The sequence below is a fragment of the Sturnira hondurensis genome, unplaced genomic scaffold (assembly GCF_014824575.4).
Source record: "Sturnira hondurensis isolate 20B ecotype Veracruz unplaced genomic scaffold, ASM1482457v3 Scaffold0015262, whole genome shotgun sequence".
NCBI classification, from domain to species: Eukaryota; Metazoa; Chordata; class Mammalia; order Chiroptera; family Phyllostomidae; genus Sturnira; species Sturnira hondurensis.
The window spans coordinates 1,348,627-1,364,197 of record NW_028087893.1 but is presented as its reverse complement, the minus strand read 5'-3'; the positions used below and the strand labels follow the sequence as shown (position 1 = coordinate 1,364,197).

Here is a 15,571-nt window from a genome sequence, read left to right as displayed (position 1 = left end):
TACCATCTCGGTTGCTTGCAGACTCATGAAGGTTGAACTGCTCATCCACCACCTAGAGTCAGTTCCTGGAACAACAGCTTTGCACATGCACTGGTCTCTTAAGCTTATCAGCTACAACTAAAGCTAAAGTCTTTCTCTCTCCTTCTTTAAAAGACTTTTTATTTATTTTTTTGGGGGGGGGAGGGAGGGAGAAAGAGAGGGAGCAAAATATCAGTGTGAACACCAATGTGTGGTTGCCTCTCAAGCACCCCCCACCTGAGACCTGGCCCACAGCCCAGGCATGTGCCCTGACTGAGAATCGCACAGTCAGGCATTCAAACCCACTGAGCCACATCGGCCGGGGAAAGAGCAGAGAATCTAATAACTATCCTATAAACCTGTCCCCATGGTGCTTTCTTCCACTGTCATGTAACCTTCCTTATATCCTGTTCTTAGTCTCAAATGCACAACAGTCATTTTTAGGAGCATTTGAGTTCTTACTCCTCTGGTCATTGTTGTCAGTTTTAGCTTAAAGAAACTTATGTAGACAGACACTTTCTCATTCCTCGTGATTCTGTAGATTAGCGCGACTCGGCTGAGCAGTTCTTCTGCTGATGTGTCCTCAGGTCACTTGCGCCGATGGCTCTGCCGTGCTGGAGGGTCTACGACAGCCTCCTCCACAAGCAGGATGCTGGCTGCTGGCCACTCCCCTCACATCCAGCCTGGATTTCCTTTCCAAGAGTCAGTAGTGTAAACTAGAAGGCCCAAGTCCTAGCCTTGAAAGTTGCACAATGTCACACCACTGCATTCTCTGATCAAAACAAGTCCCTAACTGGGGACTGGGCCTACAGCCCACACATGTGCTCTGACCAGAAACTGAACTGGCGACTTTTTGCTTTGTGGGACCAGTGCTCAACCAACTCAGCCATGCCAGTCAGGGCAAACTTTTTTTTTTTAATTGGCTTTTAGGGAGAGTGAGGAAAGGGGTGGGGGGGGGAGAGAGAGAGAAACATCAATTTGTTGTTCTACTTGTTGACGAATTCATTGGTTGCTTTTTGCATGTGCCCCGGCTGAGGATCAAGCCTGCAACTTTGGTGTATCAGGATGATGTTCTAATCAACTGAGCTAGCCAGCCAGGGCAGTGAGTCTTAAGGTCAGCCCAGATTCGAGGAGTGGGGGAACGGACTTCCCATATCAATGGCTGGATTGACACAGTCATATTGTGAAAGGGCAGAGACATAGGGAGGCAAAGATTCATGAGAGGCCATTTTTGATATGACCGACTGTATCTCTTCTAGGCCCCTTCACTGAACTTCCCGCCCCAGCTACCCAGTTCCTTTGACCTTTGACCATGAGAGGCTCAGCTCCAAGAAGTCTTTCTGTGGCCCTGGCTGGTGTGGCTCAGTGGATTGAGTGCTGGCCTGTGAACCAAAGGGTTGCCAGTCCGATACCTAGTCAGGACACATGCCTGGATTGCCAGCCAGGTCCCCAGTAGGGGGTGTATCCACGAATTAATGTTTTTCTCCCTCACTTTCTCCCTCTCTTCCCCTCTCTCTAAAAATAAATTTAAAAAACCATTTTTAAAAAAGAAGTCTTTCTATGAAATCCCTACCAGCCCATACCCACTTTTATTCATTTATCCATTAATTTACTCAACCACCATGCAGTTATTAAAACTATCACAGTCCTATGCTGGACACAAGGGATGCAATGTGGTAAGTAATGCCCAGTTCCTGCCCTCAGAGAATTTCTAGTCTGAAAGAGGAGACAGGGACTAAAGTGGATGCTAACACAGTACATTAGGGGCAGTGCCAGAGTGGGTACAGAGCATTTGGGAGAGTATGGAAGGGCAGTCAGCCCAGCCTTGAGGTCAGTGATCTCCGGATGAGTAGGTGTCTCCAGCTGGATTGATAAGGGGAGCTGGGGCAAGCGTTAAGTAAAGCTCTTGGTTGTAAGTGATAGAAACCCAAGTTAAACTGACTTAAGGAAAAAGGGAACTTATTGATTCATAGCTAAAAAGCCCTCACAATATTACCTTCAGGCAAGGTTGGATCCAGGTGCTTATCAGAAATTAGACTCTTCTCATCTTTCATCTCCGTTTTCCTCTGTGTGCACTAAATTTTAAGGCAACTTGTGCCTATGTGTTGGCAAAGATAGCTCCTGACAGCTCCAGATATATGACCTGGTGGCCTGGCCCTGGGTCACAGGTTCCCCTGGACCAAGGAGAGGGATCAGTCTCTCAAAGGCCCAGGGTCGAAGAATGGAGCTCAAAGGCAGAGTTAAATAGAGGTTGACGAATAGTCCAGGTATCAGGTAAGCTCCCAGACGGGTGACGAAATTAAAGCTCTCACAGGTGTCCTCCAGAGGGAAATGCCCTGAGGGGAGAGGCAGTTGGCCTTGGGGGCTCAGAAAAAGCCATCCTGTGCTCTTCTTGCACTAAACTCCACCGTAAGGTCCTGGGGCTGGTCTACCTCGCCCAGCAAAAACAGGAGCGCTCTCCACCTAGTGGCCATTGGGGTCACTGCACCGTAGCCCAGTCCCTTACGGACTGGACGCTGGCAGAGTGAAGGTCCCGAACACTGTGGGCAGGGAACCGGGGAGTGCCAGAGCAGGGTCTTGGCACAGGCAGAGTCAGTGAGGTCGTTAGGTAGACAGATGGTCAGAGGGAGAAGTTGCATTTGACGCTGGTGACCACTGGGAGGAAGGTCTGGGTAGGGGTGAGAGTGGCTGCCTGGTAACGGCCACTGTGAAGGCGGGGCTTCCTTCTTCACCTGCTCTGGGAAGAAGCCCCGCCTGCCCGTCACGGCTGCCTCCTTAGGACTCCAGCTGGGCGCTGTGATTTCTTCGGACTTGCACTCCGCAGAAAATGTCCTGGCCTCAGGCCCCATGAAGCTGGTAGCAGGGCTCAGACCCATGCCCGGGGACGCTGAGTGCCAGGCCAGTGAGTGTCCCGAACACACTCGGTGGCTTCCATCTGGGTGTGTGCACAGCTCTGTCTGCACCACCCGCGATAACATCCCAACACGGCTTTGCATCCTGCTCTGGAAGAGAGCGCCACACACCTAGCTTCATCATGTCTTCTCCTGGGGTGGAGAAGGAGAAGACATGATGGCTGCAGAGCTGGGGTGCCTGGGATGAGCTGAGGTGCCCTCGCAGTGGAGTGCTTTTATTTTTATTTTTTTATTTTAAAAGATTTTATTTACCTATTTATTTTTAGAGAGGGAGAGAGAGAGATGTGAAAGGAACATCAATTGGTTGCCTTCTGTACATGCTCAGACTGGGGACTGAACACATAAGCCAGGCTTGTCCCCTGACCAGGAATAGAACCGGCGACCTTTCATTTTGCAGGATGACACCCAACCAACCAACCGAGCCACGCTGCTCAGGGCAGCTTTATTTTCGTTAAACAAGCAAAAGTTTATTTAAAAAGTTGCAGAGGTAAAAGAAATAAGCCTGGGAAAAGTGAGCCAACTGGGCTGCGTGGACTCAGGAAAGAAGTTGCAGAGAAGAAGGGCCCTTGAGCACAGGAGAGAAAACAAAGGTATGTGCCTTGAGGGAAGAGAGGGGAGGAAAGGCCCATATGGGCATGAGAGAGAGACGGACACCAGAATGTGGGTTCTTGTCAGAACCCAGGGGAGAGTCGCCGCTGCCCCGTGCCGTCCCTTTTTAGGTTGAATTGTTTCCACCATTTTATAAATCATGGTCTTTTTTAAAAACTGAATTTATTGGGGTGACCCTGGTTAACAACATTATATAGGTTGTAAGTTTCAGGGCTACAATTGTATGATACATCATCTGTATGTTGTAGTGTGTGTTCAGAACCCCAAGTCACGTCTCCTTCCATCACCATTTACCTCCCTTTACTCTCTGCCACTCTCCCGCCCGCTTTCCCTCTGGTGACCGCCACACTGCTGTCTGTCTGTGAGTGAGTGCTTGTTTGTTTCTTAACCCCTTCACAACCATTGAGTCTTAATACAGATGGGCTGTTCCAGGCCTCCGCCATGTGTCAGCGCTGTGATAGCTTCATGGGCAGCTGTTCTTCTGTTTTAGAGATTTTATTTATTTATTTATTTATTTTTTAGAGAGAGGGGAAGAGGGGGAAGAGGAGAAAGAGGAGAGGAAAACATCCATGTGAGAGAGAATCACTGATGGGTTGCCTCTCACACATGCGCTGAATGAGGACCACACCTGCAACCCAGGCACGTGCCCTGACTGGGAATCGAACCAGCAACCTTTTGCTTTGTGGGACACCCAACCGACTGACCACCCCCCCGCCCCCCGTCAGGGCTGTAGCTATTCTTTTCGTTTCTACAATAACCCTGTAAGGTAGGTGTTGTTTCACCCTGTGGTGCAGGGCAGCTAACCCAGACGACAGGGCCCCATGGTGGCAGAGCTGAGACGCGAGCCTTGCCTGCCCAACTCCAGAGCCCGAGTTCCTTGCTCCGGCACTGCACCGTGACTCCACAGCTGACTCCTCTCCATCTGCGCCACCTTTCTTGGCCTCAGAGCCATGGACTGGCGCCCCCTCTGAGGTTCACCTGCTGGGTCGTCCTGTGGGTCCTGGGCACTGACATCAGAGGCCGCTGCAGGCTAGAGAAATTTGAAGCTGATCTTAGGGCTGAACAGAGTAAGAGGGGCCCTGATGTGCAGTCAGGACCCTTGGGTTCAAATTCCTGGGTGTCACCAGATTGGCCAACATCAGAAAGGCCGACACCAGCAAGTGCTGACAAGGCTGTGGGGCAAGCAGAATGTGCCCACACTGCAGATGGGCATGTAGGTAGAACCACTCTGGAAAACCACTTGGCAGTGTCTGGGCAGGCTAGATGTGCCTGCTCTACGATGCAGCGACCCCACCCCCGGGCATATGCGCACCGCTCACCCATACAAAGGCAAGATTGTTCGCAATGGCTGTATTCTCAGCAGTTCCAAACCAGAACTGCCCACTGTCCGTCTGCAGTGATGGGGCTGAACTGTGGTACATTCATATGAAAAGATGAACTTCTGACACACACAATAACACAGATGAACTGACGTAATACTGAACAAAAGAATGTATGGCTCCATTTTTATAAAATTTAAGAGCAAGGAAAATTAATTTATGGTGATGGAGGTCAAAATATGGTGCGCGAGCTCCCTGAGAACAAGACAGTGCTCACCCCTGCACCCCCGCGCCAATAAGGCTGGGTGCACACACTGCTGGCGGGACACTAGAGCCCAGAGAGAGCGGCCCTGCAGGCCAGGGCTACGGCACTAGGACAGCCCACACACCCGTCTGCCCTCACGACCTTGCCCAGGGGATGGATGGGCCCAATTCTGATACCCTGGCTGGGGCAGGACTGGGGAAACTGCTGGGGCCATGGGAACCGTGGAGGGTCCTTCCCAGCTGGCGGAGAGCAGGTGATCGCGAAAGGTGTGTGGAATGAAGTGTGGAGCCAAGGCAGTGTGGACAAAGGACTCCCAAAGCCGGCGTTCCCCTGCCTCAGCTCGTTTCTGGGTCACGGAAAAGGTTCTCCCAAGATCTCCAGGCCTCATTCATTCAAGTCCCAACGCTGCGGAAGAGCTGGCAGGACAGGGCCACCTCTGCTTACCCACCCACATTCATTCAATCATCAAGCATGCAGGGCACGCCCCTCCATGCGCTGGGCAGTGGAGGCGAACGGGCTCGGTCTCTGTCCTGAATGCTTAGCCCGAGACAGCCACGCTGGACGAGCTCCGTTCCATCCTCCCTCTCTCTTCCTGTCCCCTGCACCACTTCTACACTGAACAGCCAGAACAATCCTCTCAAGCAAAGCAGATCATGGTACTGGCTTAAAGGCCCTGAAGGCCCCCACCATGGGGGAAGGCAGCACTGAGTTTAGGACACCTGGGAAGATGCCCATGGGGCTGCCAGACCACTCTGATGTCTCTTCCTTCCCGACCCCCTCCCCAGAAGTGCTTAGAGCCCTGGGGGTCTGAAGTAAACGAGGGTGAGGGGTTGGGACACACTTCAGACCCAATGGCAGCGTGGCCCAAATCCCAGTTCCGTGAAGTTGTAGTAGTCTGGCTCGAGGGAGAAATTCCTTTTATTTTGTCTTGATTTTAGAGAGGAAGGGGCACAGAGAGAGAGAGAGAGAGATGAGTTTGTTGTCCCACTTACTTGTGTGTCACTGGTGGGTTCTGGTATGTACCCGACCGGGGACTGAAGTCCCAACCCGGTGCGCAGGGACCAGGCTCTAACTGAATGAGCGGCCCGGCGGGCTGAGGAATTCTTTATTTAGATGCTCCAGTGGCTACGTGACAGAGCAGACGCACACACCCACACCCACACACGACACTGAAGGCGTTTCACAGGCGAGGGGTAGGGAGTGGGGGGGAGGAGGCCATGACAGCAGCAAGGGGCTTCTCTGACCCAAAGAAGGGGCCTCAGATGGTGCCACTTCCTAGGACTCCTGCTGGGGAGAGACAGGGAAAAACCTACTCCCAGTGAATCCCAGGCCATAAAACAGGCAGCACTGGAGAAACCTAGGTTTGGGGCCTGGGGAACATCTGACACCTGCCCCATCCCACACCCTGGTACCCAGGAATCTCATGGTAGGGGAGGCTAGCACCACCTACACAGGAGGCCTGCTGCACACGGGGAAGGAGAGGGCTGGGGAGGCAGAAGGGCTGCTGGCCCAGGGCAGTCTGCCTTCCAGGCACAGAGCCATCACGCAAATGCGCAGGTGGGGGCTATCCTAGGTGACCTGGGTCAGGGGCCTCAGACAGTGGAGGGAAAGGACCCTAGAGCTCTCCATCACCCCCCCGGGTGCTGCAGTCTCCCCAGCTCCAGCCTGTCCCCAGCTGCTGCAGGTCCTTAGCACCACTCAGGAACTGTGAGGAGGGGCAGGAGGGACAGCAGTGCCCTGCCAGGGCTGTGGCACTGCTCCAGGAGCTTCGCTGAGGGCAGCAACCTGTACAACGGCCAGCGTCTGGTCCCAGGCTTTGCAAGCCTGCACTTTTGGGGGTGGGGGAGTGTCGCATTAGCTCCAGGCTCCCGTGTGGCAGCCACGCTCATCTGCCCCTTCCCCCTAGGTCAAGGTCTGGGTGGAAGGGCCAGGTTTCACCGGACGTGCCTAAAGCCCGGAGAGCCCAGTGGTTTAGCTGCAAGAACTGGTCCAAAAGTGACCTGCTGAGGAAACACAGGACACGTGGCCCAGAAGGCTGGTGGTGGAGGGGAGAGGCCATCCTCTACTTCCCTCTCTTGTGAGCGCCCACATCCTCCCAGGCTACCGTGAGGCTGCCTGTGGCCCACTCCTGCCGAAGGCCTGGGTAGGAAAGGAGGAACAGGAAGCCAAGGGCTGACTACAGTCACGGTTACGATCTCGGGGAGGCTGGCTCCTGGCTGCTTCACCCTGGGGTGAAGGAAACACTAGTCTTCCAAGGTAGTTGCGTGTTTCTGTGTGGGCTGTCTTTGCACTGGAATCGGGCCCAGGGGCGACACTGCTGTTTTTGGCGACCTGCAGTTTGAGAAGGAACAAAGGTGTGGGTCAGTCTGTGGCGGCTGTGATGGCGCTCAGGTAGCTCACCCTGACGGTGCCACAGCATTCCAGGGCCCTGGAGTGACAAGGAGGCTTGCTCCCCTTTACTGAGGGACACCACATGCTAGACACGGCTCCGGGTGCTTCGCTTCAGCATCCTAGTTTGTCTTCATGGCAATCCTGCCAGGGAGGTGGGGAGTAGCACCCCCATTTTGCATGTGAGGGAACTCCAGTTCAGGAAGTGTTAGTGACCTGCTCACAGCAAGCTTTCAAGTGCGGCAGACTCAGGACTGCAGCCATGTCTTCTCAGCGCCCCAGCACCGTCCACTCTGCCTCCAGGCCCACAGGGCCCCACTGGCACTCCCCTCACTGGGGAATTACTGTGGCCTCCTGTCACTCTCCATCCCACTCTCCTGTCCCCTAGCACCACCTGCTGTTGTCTCGTTTATGGACTGGTTTAGAATTTGCTTCCACCACCAGAGGGCGGACCAGAGGGTCAGGGACCAAGTTGGTCTGGACTGAGGGGTGGGAGGGAGGCCCTGACGCCCATATCAAAGCCTGGCGCCTCCAGTGATGTACTGAGTGGATAAAAGCTCATCTCCAACAGCTCCCATTATTGGCACTAGCACTTGAAATAGATGACCTCTGACCCTCACAGCACCCGGGACAGAGGGCAAGGAGCCCCCTTTGGGAGTGGCACAGGGAAGTGAGGGGGCTGTGGGGCCAGAGTGGCGTGAGTCCTGGGTCTAGTTCCTGGTTACTGTGTGACCCCAGGCAAGGCAATGTTGGGTGTGGCCCACCCGACATTGGGTATCCTTGGGGTGTAAGAGAGGGTCCTAACTCAGAGCCCCTTCAACAAGATCGAAGTCAGTGTTCAACAACTGATAGCCCCAGTTTTACAGGAGGAGCCAGAGACTCAGGGGGCTTCCTGACATGCCCGGGTGGCTCAGTGGAGGAGTAAGACAGTGCATAACACAAGCATTTTCGAGTGTGGGTGGCCCCAGACTGTGCCACCCTGTCAAGGCACCATGCGCTGCAGGGGTGCTGAGAGAGGGGCAGCTCCAGGCCGGGGTGCTGGGGCTGGGGAGACATCTCAAGAGCCTTCCCAGTTAAAGACACACCTACAAATGCAAAGGAAGGCCTGCTGGGGGAGGGGAGACTCCAGGCGAACTAAGAGGGAGAGGGCCAGGACCACTTCTGGCGGTGCACTGTTTCCACCGCCTCTAATTTGCTCGGCTCTGTAGCAAAGCAGAGCCAAATGCCAGTCAAAGCCCACACTGCATGGACTCGCCTGCCCGAAACTGTCTCCTCATCTGTAAAACAGAGATGATTCCGACCTCCGAAGGCTATGCTGTGGCATACTGTCTGCACCACACAGTCCCTTCCTGAGAGGAAGGGACATAGGCCCCTGGCCACCCCGGGCTGCTCCATCCCACATGGAACCATAAGCTCCTTGTCAGCATGGGGTCCAGGAGGAGGGTGCCCTGAGCCAGAGACACCTCGGCTGGAACTACGGCTTTGCCTCACAGGGTTGCTCCTAATGGTGTCTGTCTGTGTCTGTAAAATCAGAATAATGACCTCTTTTCCCCAGGGCGCTTGAACTACCTGAAAGTGAATGCTTGGTATACGGCTGCAACAGAACAGGCACCCAAAGAACGTTACTCATTTTCACGAGTCATGGATGGGCGACTCTCTGTTCATCTCTTCCCTTCCAAGGACTCATCACAATTCGTACTTGCTGGAGTTTACTCGTGCTAGGTCTCCTCCCAGCAGAATGTGAGGTCTTGAGAGCAGGGGCTGGAGGGGATCCTGCCACCACTCAGGTGTTCAGTATTTGACCAAGGAAGGAAAGTCATGTTTGGTAACGACCTGTAGAGGGAGCCCTTGCCATGGAGTTGAGGGAGAAAAGGCTTCCATCGCAGGGTGCTACAGGCCTGCTACAGGTCAGAACTGGAGATGGAGAGCTCTGGGAGACCTCCCATGGGAGACCTCGGAGGGACCTGCCTGTGTTTCTGCGCCAACACTTCCAGCCAGGGAGGTCCACAGGCCGGGGAGGGGCTGACGGGAGTGAAACCTCTTTCTGTTAACAGACTGATTTCTGGTGACTGAGTAATGGTTGCCAGGATTCCCTTTTAGCCAAGTAGTCCCCGGCTTTGTTCTGATTCAGAAGCTCAGAGCTCCTGCTGCAGGCTCTTGAACTTCAAAGCATGATTACTCACTGGTTCTTGTGTTTGAAGCCGCTGACGTGAGCTTGGTACTGTTCTATGGAGTTCAGCACGATCTTACACGTCTTGCATGGGTAGCCCTTCCCAGCTGAAACACACATAAAAGCCAACACACTTAGTTCCCCAGTAAGAAGGGGCCTGGGCATTGCAGCTTCCGAGAGGGCCTGCACATGTCCTTCTGCGGATGGAGCAGGGACAAGAACCCCAGAGGTCCCGTGCTCTGGGGCACGTGCTGGGCCTTTGTGCTCCCTGAGGGCGGGAACCTCTTCCCCCCATCCTCCGTGCCCCCAGGCCCAGTGTCAGACCTGTCCAGGGCAGCTGTCCGTTGAGTGGATGAAAGATGGACAGAACAGAGGCGGCATCTGGTGCACCTGTTTTCCCCACCTGGACAGTGCTAAGTGGCCTCACTCAGGACGCCCTGCCCTGGGATCTCTGGGCAGGTGCCACTCTCCTCTGGCCTGCGGTAACAGTAACCGATGAGGTCTGCTTGGAAAACCAATCTGCTTTTCTACTCTGGGACTCTGGGGCACCTGTCTCCTTACCAGGGCTGCTCCAATGGCAAAGTGGCCTTTCCACACATGGTCTCGCAGAGAGAGATGGTCAGAAGCAGAGATACGGGGCTGGAGTCCTGGTTCTGCCTTCACACGACCTTGGCCGAATCCCTTCCCCTTTCTTATCCCCAGCTTTTCTCAACTATGAGCCGATTATCTCACAACTCCTAACACAATAAAAAGCAGTGCTATTGTTTACCAAGCACCCCATATACGAGGTCTGCCCAGATGGTATCCAGCCATGCAATGTGAAAAAGAGACATTTATTGAAGAAGGTACAAGACACAAGAAACACTGTACACAGGACAATGATGCCTCAGTCCCTTTCAAAGTAGGCACCTTGGGACCTCACACAGTTCTTTCAATCACCATTAGCTGCCCCATCGTATTTTCCTGAATCTCATCCACGGTCTGAAATCTCTTCCCTTTCAAAGATGACTTTAGTTTTAGGAAAAGGCAGAAGTCACAGGGCACCAAATCTGGGCTGTAGGGGGCTGAGTCACCTGAATGATCTGATGTTTCACCAAAAAACTCTGCACAAGATGTGACGCATGAGTGGGTGTGTTGTCGTGATGAAGCTGCCAGTCACCAGTTGCCCGCAGCTGTGGCCTTCTGAATCATCCCAATAGTTTCCACAGAGGAATGTTCAAGCTTAATGCAAACACTGATGCAGATTTGTTACTCTACTTGCTCAGTCATTTTGAGTGCGATGGCCACACAGTACACATGTTCATTCAACAGCGTCTACTGCCCCCACTGATGAATACAGTGAAGTCGTCATTGCTCACACCTATGCATCCCAGTCCACTCTCCTTGCTGCCAGGTTATACTGATGTGCAAACTGTTCTCATTATATTAACAAAGCCTGGAGTTTTCCAGACAGACCTCACAGGCAATGCACTTCACTGTGATTCCAGGAGCCCCAGTTCTGCTTTTTAAACCATCCACCACCCTAGTGTCTCCCAGTCTCGAAGTGAGATCGCCTGGGCCCAACTCCCTGCTCTGCCATTTCTTAGTAGGGCTGTAGGTCAGTTACTTAACCTCTCTGAGATGAGGTCCAAGTGGGGCTTCTCAAAAACTCGGGCTCTTACCTATAAAATGAGGTCAACATCGGTGTCAGCCTCATTAGGTCATTGCAGTGATTCCAGTGAAAGCATTTGGCACACAGTAAACGTCCAAAACATGTAAGCTTTTATCGCTGTTATTAATCCACTCTCACGGGTTCAGGAGTCGCTGCCAAAGAGGTGGAGAGCGTCTTCTGAGCATCCTTCCACGGCAGCTGCAGCCCCTGGGAGCACAGACCACCTCCCCTCCTCCATAAGTGAGCTGGGGTCCCTGATGTCCCTGGGTCCATTCGTCTCCCTTGCATCTTCACTTATGGGGAAACTCCCTGCAATCACAACTCAGGTCCTTTCTAGGTATTTAAGGCTAAAAATCACTGTTTGACTCTAACACAGAAAAGCTGCACAACCAACTACTAGAACCACCCTGTCCCCAAGGTCAAGAGTGGGACTTGGGACTGGGCTGGGGTGACAACCACCAATGGTTATGAGTCACTGATGCCCAGATTACAAAAGTCCACTATTATTATCTAGTGAGCACAAGGCACCACGCCAGGATTTTGGGTATTTGTGTCACCAGATTCTTTTTTTTTAAGGATTTAGTTTTTTAAATTAAATTACAATAAAAAAAAGACTTTATTTGTTTTTAGAGAGAGGGGAAAGAAGGGAGAAAGAAAGGGAGAGAAACATCAATGTGTGGTTGCCTGTCTCAGGCCCCCCACTGGGGACCTGGCCTGCAACCCAAGCATGTACCCTGACTGGGAATCGAACTAGTAACCCTCTGGCTTGCAGGCTGGCGCTCAATCCACTGAGCCACACCAGCCAGGGCTGTGTCGTTGGATTCTTACAACAACCCTACAAGCCAGGTGGTCATCTCCATTTTTCAAAGCAGGAAACAGACCCCAAAAGGTGAAAGAGGCGGGTGACCTGGGTCAGAGCTGGGCTTCACACCCTGGTGGGGACGCCCTGTTCTCCCTTTGGCACCACACCCCTCTCTGAACTCTCCTGCAGACCTCGTGAGGCGCACGACCTCACTCAGCACACTGCCTGCTGATCTGCAACCTGGACTCAAAATTGTCATTTGGGGAACTGCACAATTCATCGGTGCTCTAAAACAACGTCTATCCAGTACTCACACTCACCAACTTTCATCTGTTTTTCATTTGATATGTTTTTTAACAGAGTTTATTGATTGTGCTATTACCTTTGTCCCATTTGCCTCCCTCTATTCCCCTTCTTCCTGCACACCCCCTCCCATCTGCATTCTTCCCCTTCAGTTCATGTTAGTGGATCTTACATATAAGTTCTTTGGCTTCTCCATTTCCTATACTATTCTTAACCTCCCCTTGTCGGTTTCCTACCTACCATTTATGCTTTTTATTCTCTATACCTTCCCCCCCCTTCCCCTCCCACTCCCACACTGATAACCCTCCATGTGATGTCCCTTTCTATGATTCTGTTCCTGTTCTAGTTGTTTGCTTAATTTGTTGTTTTAGGTTTCGGCTGTTAATAACTGTGAGTTTGTTGTCTTTTTACTGTTCATATTTTTGATCTCCTTTTTCTTAGATAAGTCCCTTCAATATTTCATATAATAAGGGCTGGGTGATGATAACTCCTTTAATTTGACCTTATCTGAGAAACACTTTACCTGCCCTTCCATTCTAAATGAAAGCTTTGCAGGATAGAGCAATCTTGGATGTAGGTCTTTGGATTTCATGACTTGGAATACTTCTTTCCAGCCCCTTCCTGCCTGTAAGGTCTCTTTTGAGAAATCTGCTGACAGTATGATGGGTACTCCTTTGTAGGTGACTGTCCCCTTATCTCTTGCTGCTTTTAAGAGTCTCTCCTTATCTTTAATCTTGGCTAATGTAATTATGATGTGCCTTGGTGTGTTCCTTCTTGGGTCCAACTTCTTTGGGACTCTCTGAGCTGCCTGGATTTCCTGGAAGTCTGTTTCCTTTGCCAGATTGGGGAAGTTCTTTATTATTTGTTCAAATAAGTTTCCCACTTGTTGCTCTTCTTCTCCTTTTGGCACCCCTATAATTAAGATGTTGGAATATTTAAAGATCTCCTGGAGGTTCCTAAGCCTTTCCTCATTTTTCTGAATTCTTGTTTCTTCATTCTGTTCTGGTTGAATGTTTCTTTCTTCTTCAAACCATTGATTTGAGTCCTGGTTTCCTTTCCATCACTGTTGGTTCCCTGTAGATTTTTCTTTATTTCATATAATGCAACCTTCATTGCTGCCTGGGTCTTTCTTATGCTGCTGAAGTACCCAGTGAGTTCCTGGAGCATCCTGATTACCAGTGTTTTGAACTTTGCATCTGATAGGTTGGCTATTTCTTCATCACTTAATTGTATTTTTTCTGGAGCTTTGAAGCATTCTTTCATTTGGGCCATTTTTGTGTGTGTGTGTCAGCATACCTGTTACATATAAGGGGTGGAGCCTTAGGTGTTCACCAGGGTGGGGCAACATATGTTGCTATGTTGTGATGCTATACGTGGGGGAGGGTCTGAGAGGGAACAACAGTACTTGCTCCACTTTCTGACAGCTTTTTTTTTTAAGATTTTATTTATTTATTTATCTTTAGAGGGGAAAGGAGAGAGGGAGAGAAACATTAATGTATGGTTGCCTTTGGTGTGTCCCCTGCTGGGAGCTGGCCTGCAGGGAACCGGCCTGCAACCCAGGCATGTGCCCTGACTGGGAACCGAACCGCGATCCTCTGGTTCACAGGCCTGTGCTCAATCCACTTAGCTACACCAGCCAGGGACTTTCTGCCAGCTTTGAGTTACTTTCCCCGCTCCCCACCAGCAAAGTGGGCCCTTCTGGTGCTGGTTCCCCAATGGGTGGGCTTGTGTACGTTCTGGGACCCTTGGGTCTCTCCAATGAGCTCTCCTGTGAGGCTGGGAGTCTCTCCTGGCGCTTCAACCCCCACAGGTGTTTTCAGTCAGAGGTTTGAGGCTTTATTTCTCTGTTGGGACCCTGGGTTGCGGGTCTCACTCCCCAGATGTTCCTCCCAGTTTATCTGCATGTGAATGTGGGACCAACTGGTCCTCCAGCCGCCTCCTGCCACGAGTCCTCTCTGCCCGGCTGCCTGTCTCCACCCCTCCTACTGTCTAGGTGAGTATTTCTTCTTTAACTCCTTAAAGAAGGAGGACTGCATACAGTTGGACTTGCATACAGTTCAATTTTCTGTCAGTCCTGGTGGTTTTCTGTTTTTAAATTGTTGTTGTCCCTCTTTTGGTTGTGCGAGGAGGCACAGTGTGTCTACCTACACCTCCATCTTGGCTGAAGTCCTCGCTTGATGAGTTTGATGTTCTGGTTCACCTTTGTGATTGTGTGAAGTAGAAGTCACTAGGGCTGATTTTTAAACACCTGGCTTATTTGAAAAGGCACCCATTGCTTCCTTCCTTTCACTGCTGAGCCTTGTGAAAGACCTGTCTACACTTGTTTCTCCATTTCCTTGCCTTTCAAGCACTTTGTAGCCTCTCCCACCATACTCACTCTCACACACACTCAGACACACCACCTGCATGCACACTCACACACGCTTTCCGAGACTGGTGCTGGCTTCCTTGGATCCAGACTTGCTGGATGAACGGACGCCAACAAGGCCGCCTGATGTCCAAGCTCCGCACAGCCCCCGACGGAACTGCCGCCTCCTCCCTCCTTCAACCCCCTCTGCCCTTCTAGCGCGTGCTCCTGACCTTTGCCCTCTGGTGGCTCCTTCTCTGTCTCTCGCTAACTCCTGTTTGACTTCTATTGTTAATAGCGGATTTCCAGAGGGTACAATCTTTTTCTTTTAATTTTTAAATTATTTTCCCTTTAATTTTGGTAAAACATGACAGAAAATTTACTATCCAAGCCATTTTAGTGTACAATTCAGTAATGTTAAAAAATAGGCCTGGCTAGAGAAACTCATGTGTTCATCATGTTTGTTACATGGTTGGGCAACCAATCCCTAGAACTTTTCATCTTGAAAAACTAAAAAGTTACACTGATTAAACAGCTCCCCCTGCCCCTACCCTCTGGCGATGACCCACACCATTCTGCTTCCTGTTTCGGTGACCTGATCGCTCCAGATGTCTCCAGACACAAGTGGAGTCACACGAGATTTGTTGTCTGTGCTCACTTCCCTTTGCGCAAAGCCCTCAGGGCACATGCGTGCTGCAGCCTATGCCCATGTCCGGAGGGCTCAATCTGAGACGCCCGATCTTCTCTGAGCTCTCTGGGGCACCATATTCATTTCCTGGACTTCAGT

At 51.6% G+C, this 15,571-nt stretch overlaps 1 protein-coding gene across 1 annotated transcript in view; it reads right to left on the bottom strand.

The window, feature by feature from the left end:
- Positions 1-6,192: 6,192 nt before the first annotated feature.
- The window catches only part of ZNF346 (zinc finger protein 346), a 32,891-nt gene continuing 23,512 nt past the window's right edge, over positions 6,193-15,571 (bottom strand). Inside the window, exons 6-7 of the mRNA XM_037064443.1 lie at positions 9,695-9,788; positions 6,193-7,454 (exon numbers count right to left, since the gene is read on the bottom strand). Coding sequence (XP_036920338.1) covers positions 7,367-7,454; positions 9,695-9,788 — 182 coding nt within the window. The 3' untranslated portion in view covers positions 6,193-7,366. The remainder of the gene's footprint in view (positions 7,455-9,694; positions 9,789-15,571) is intronic.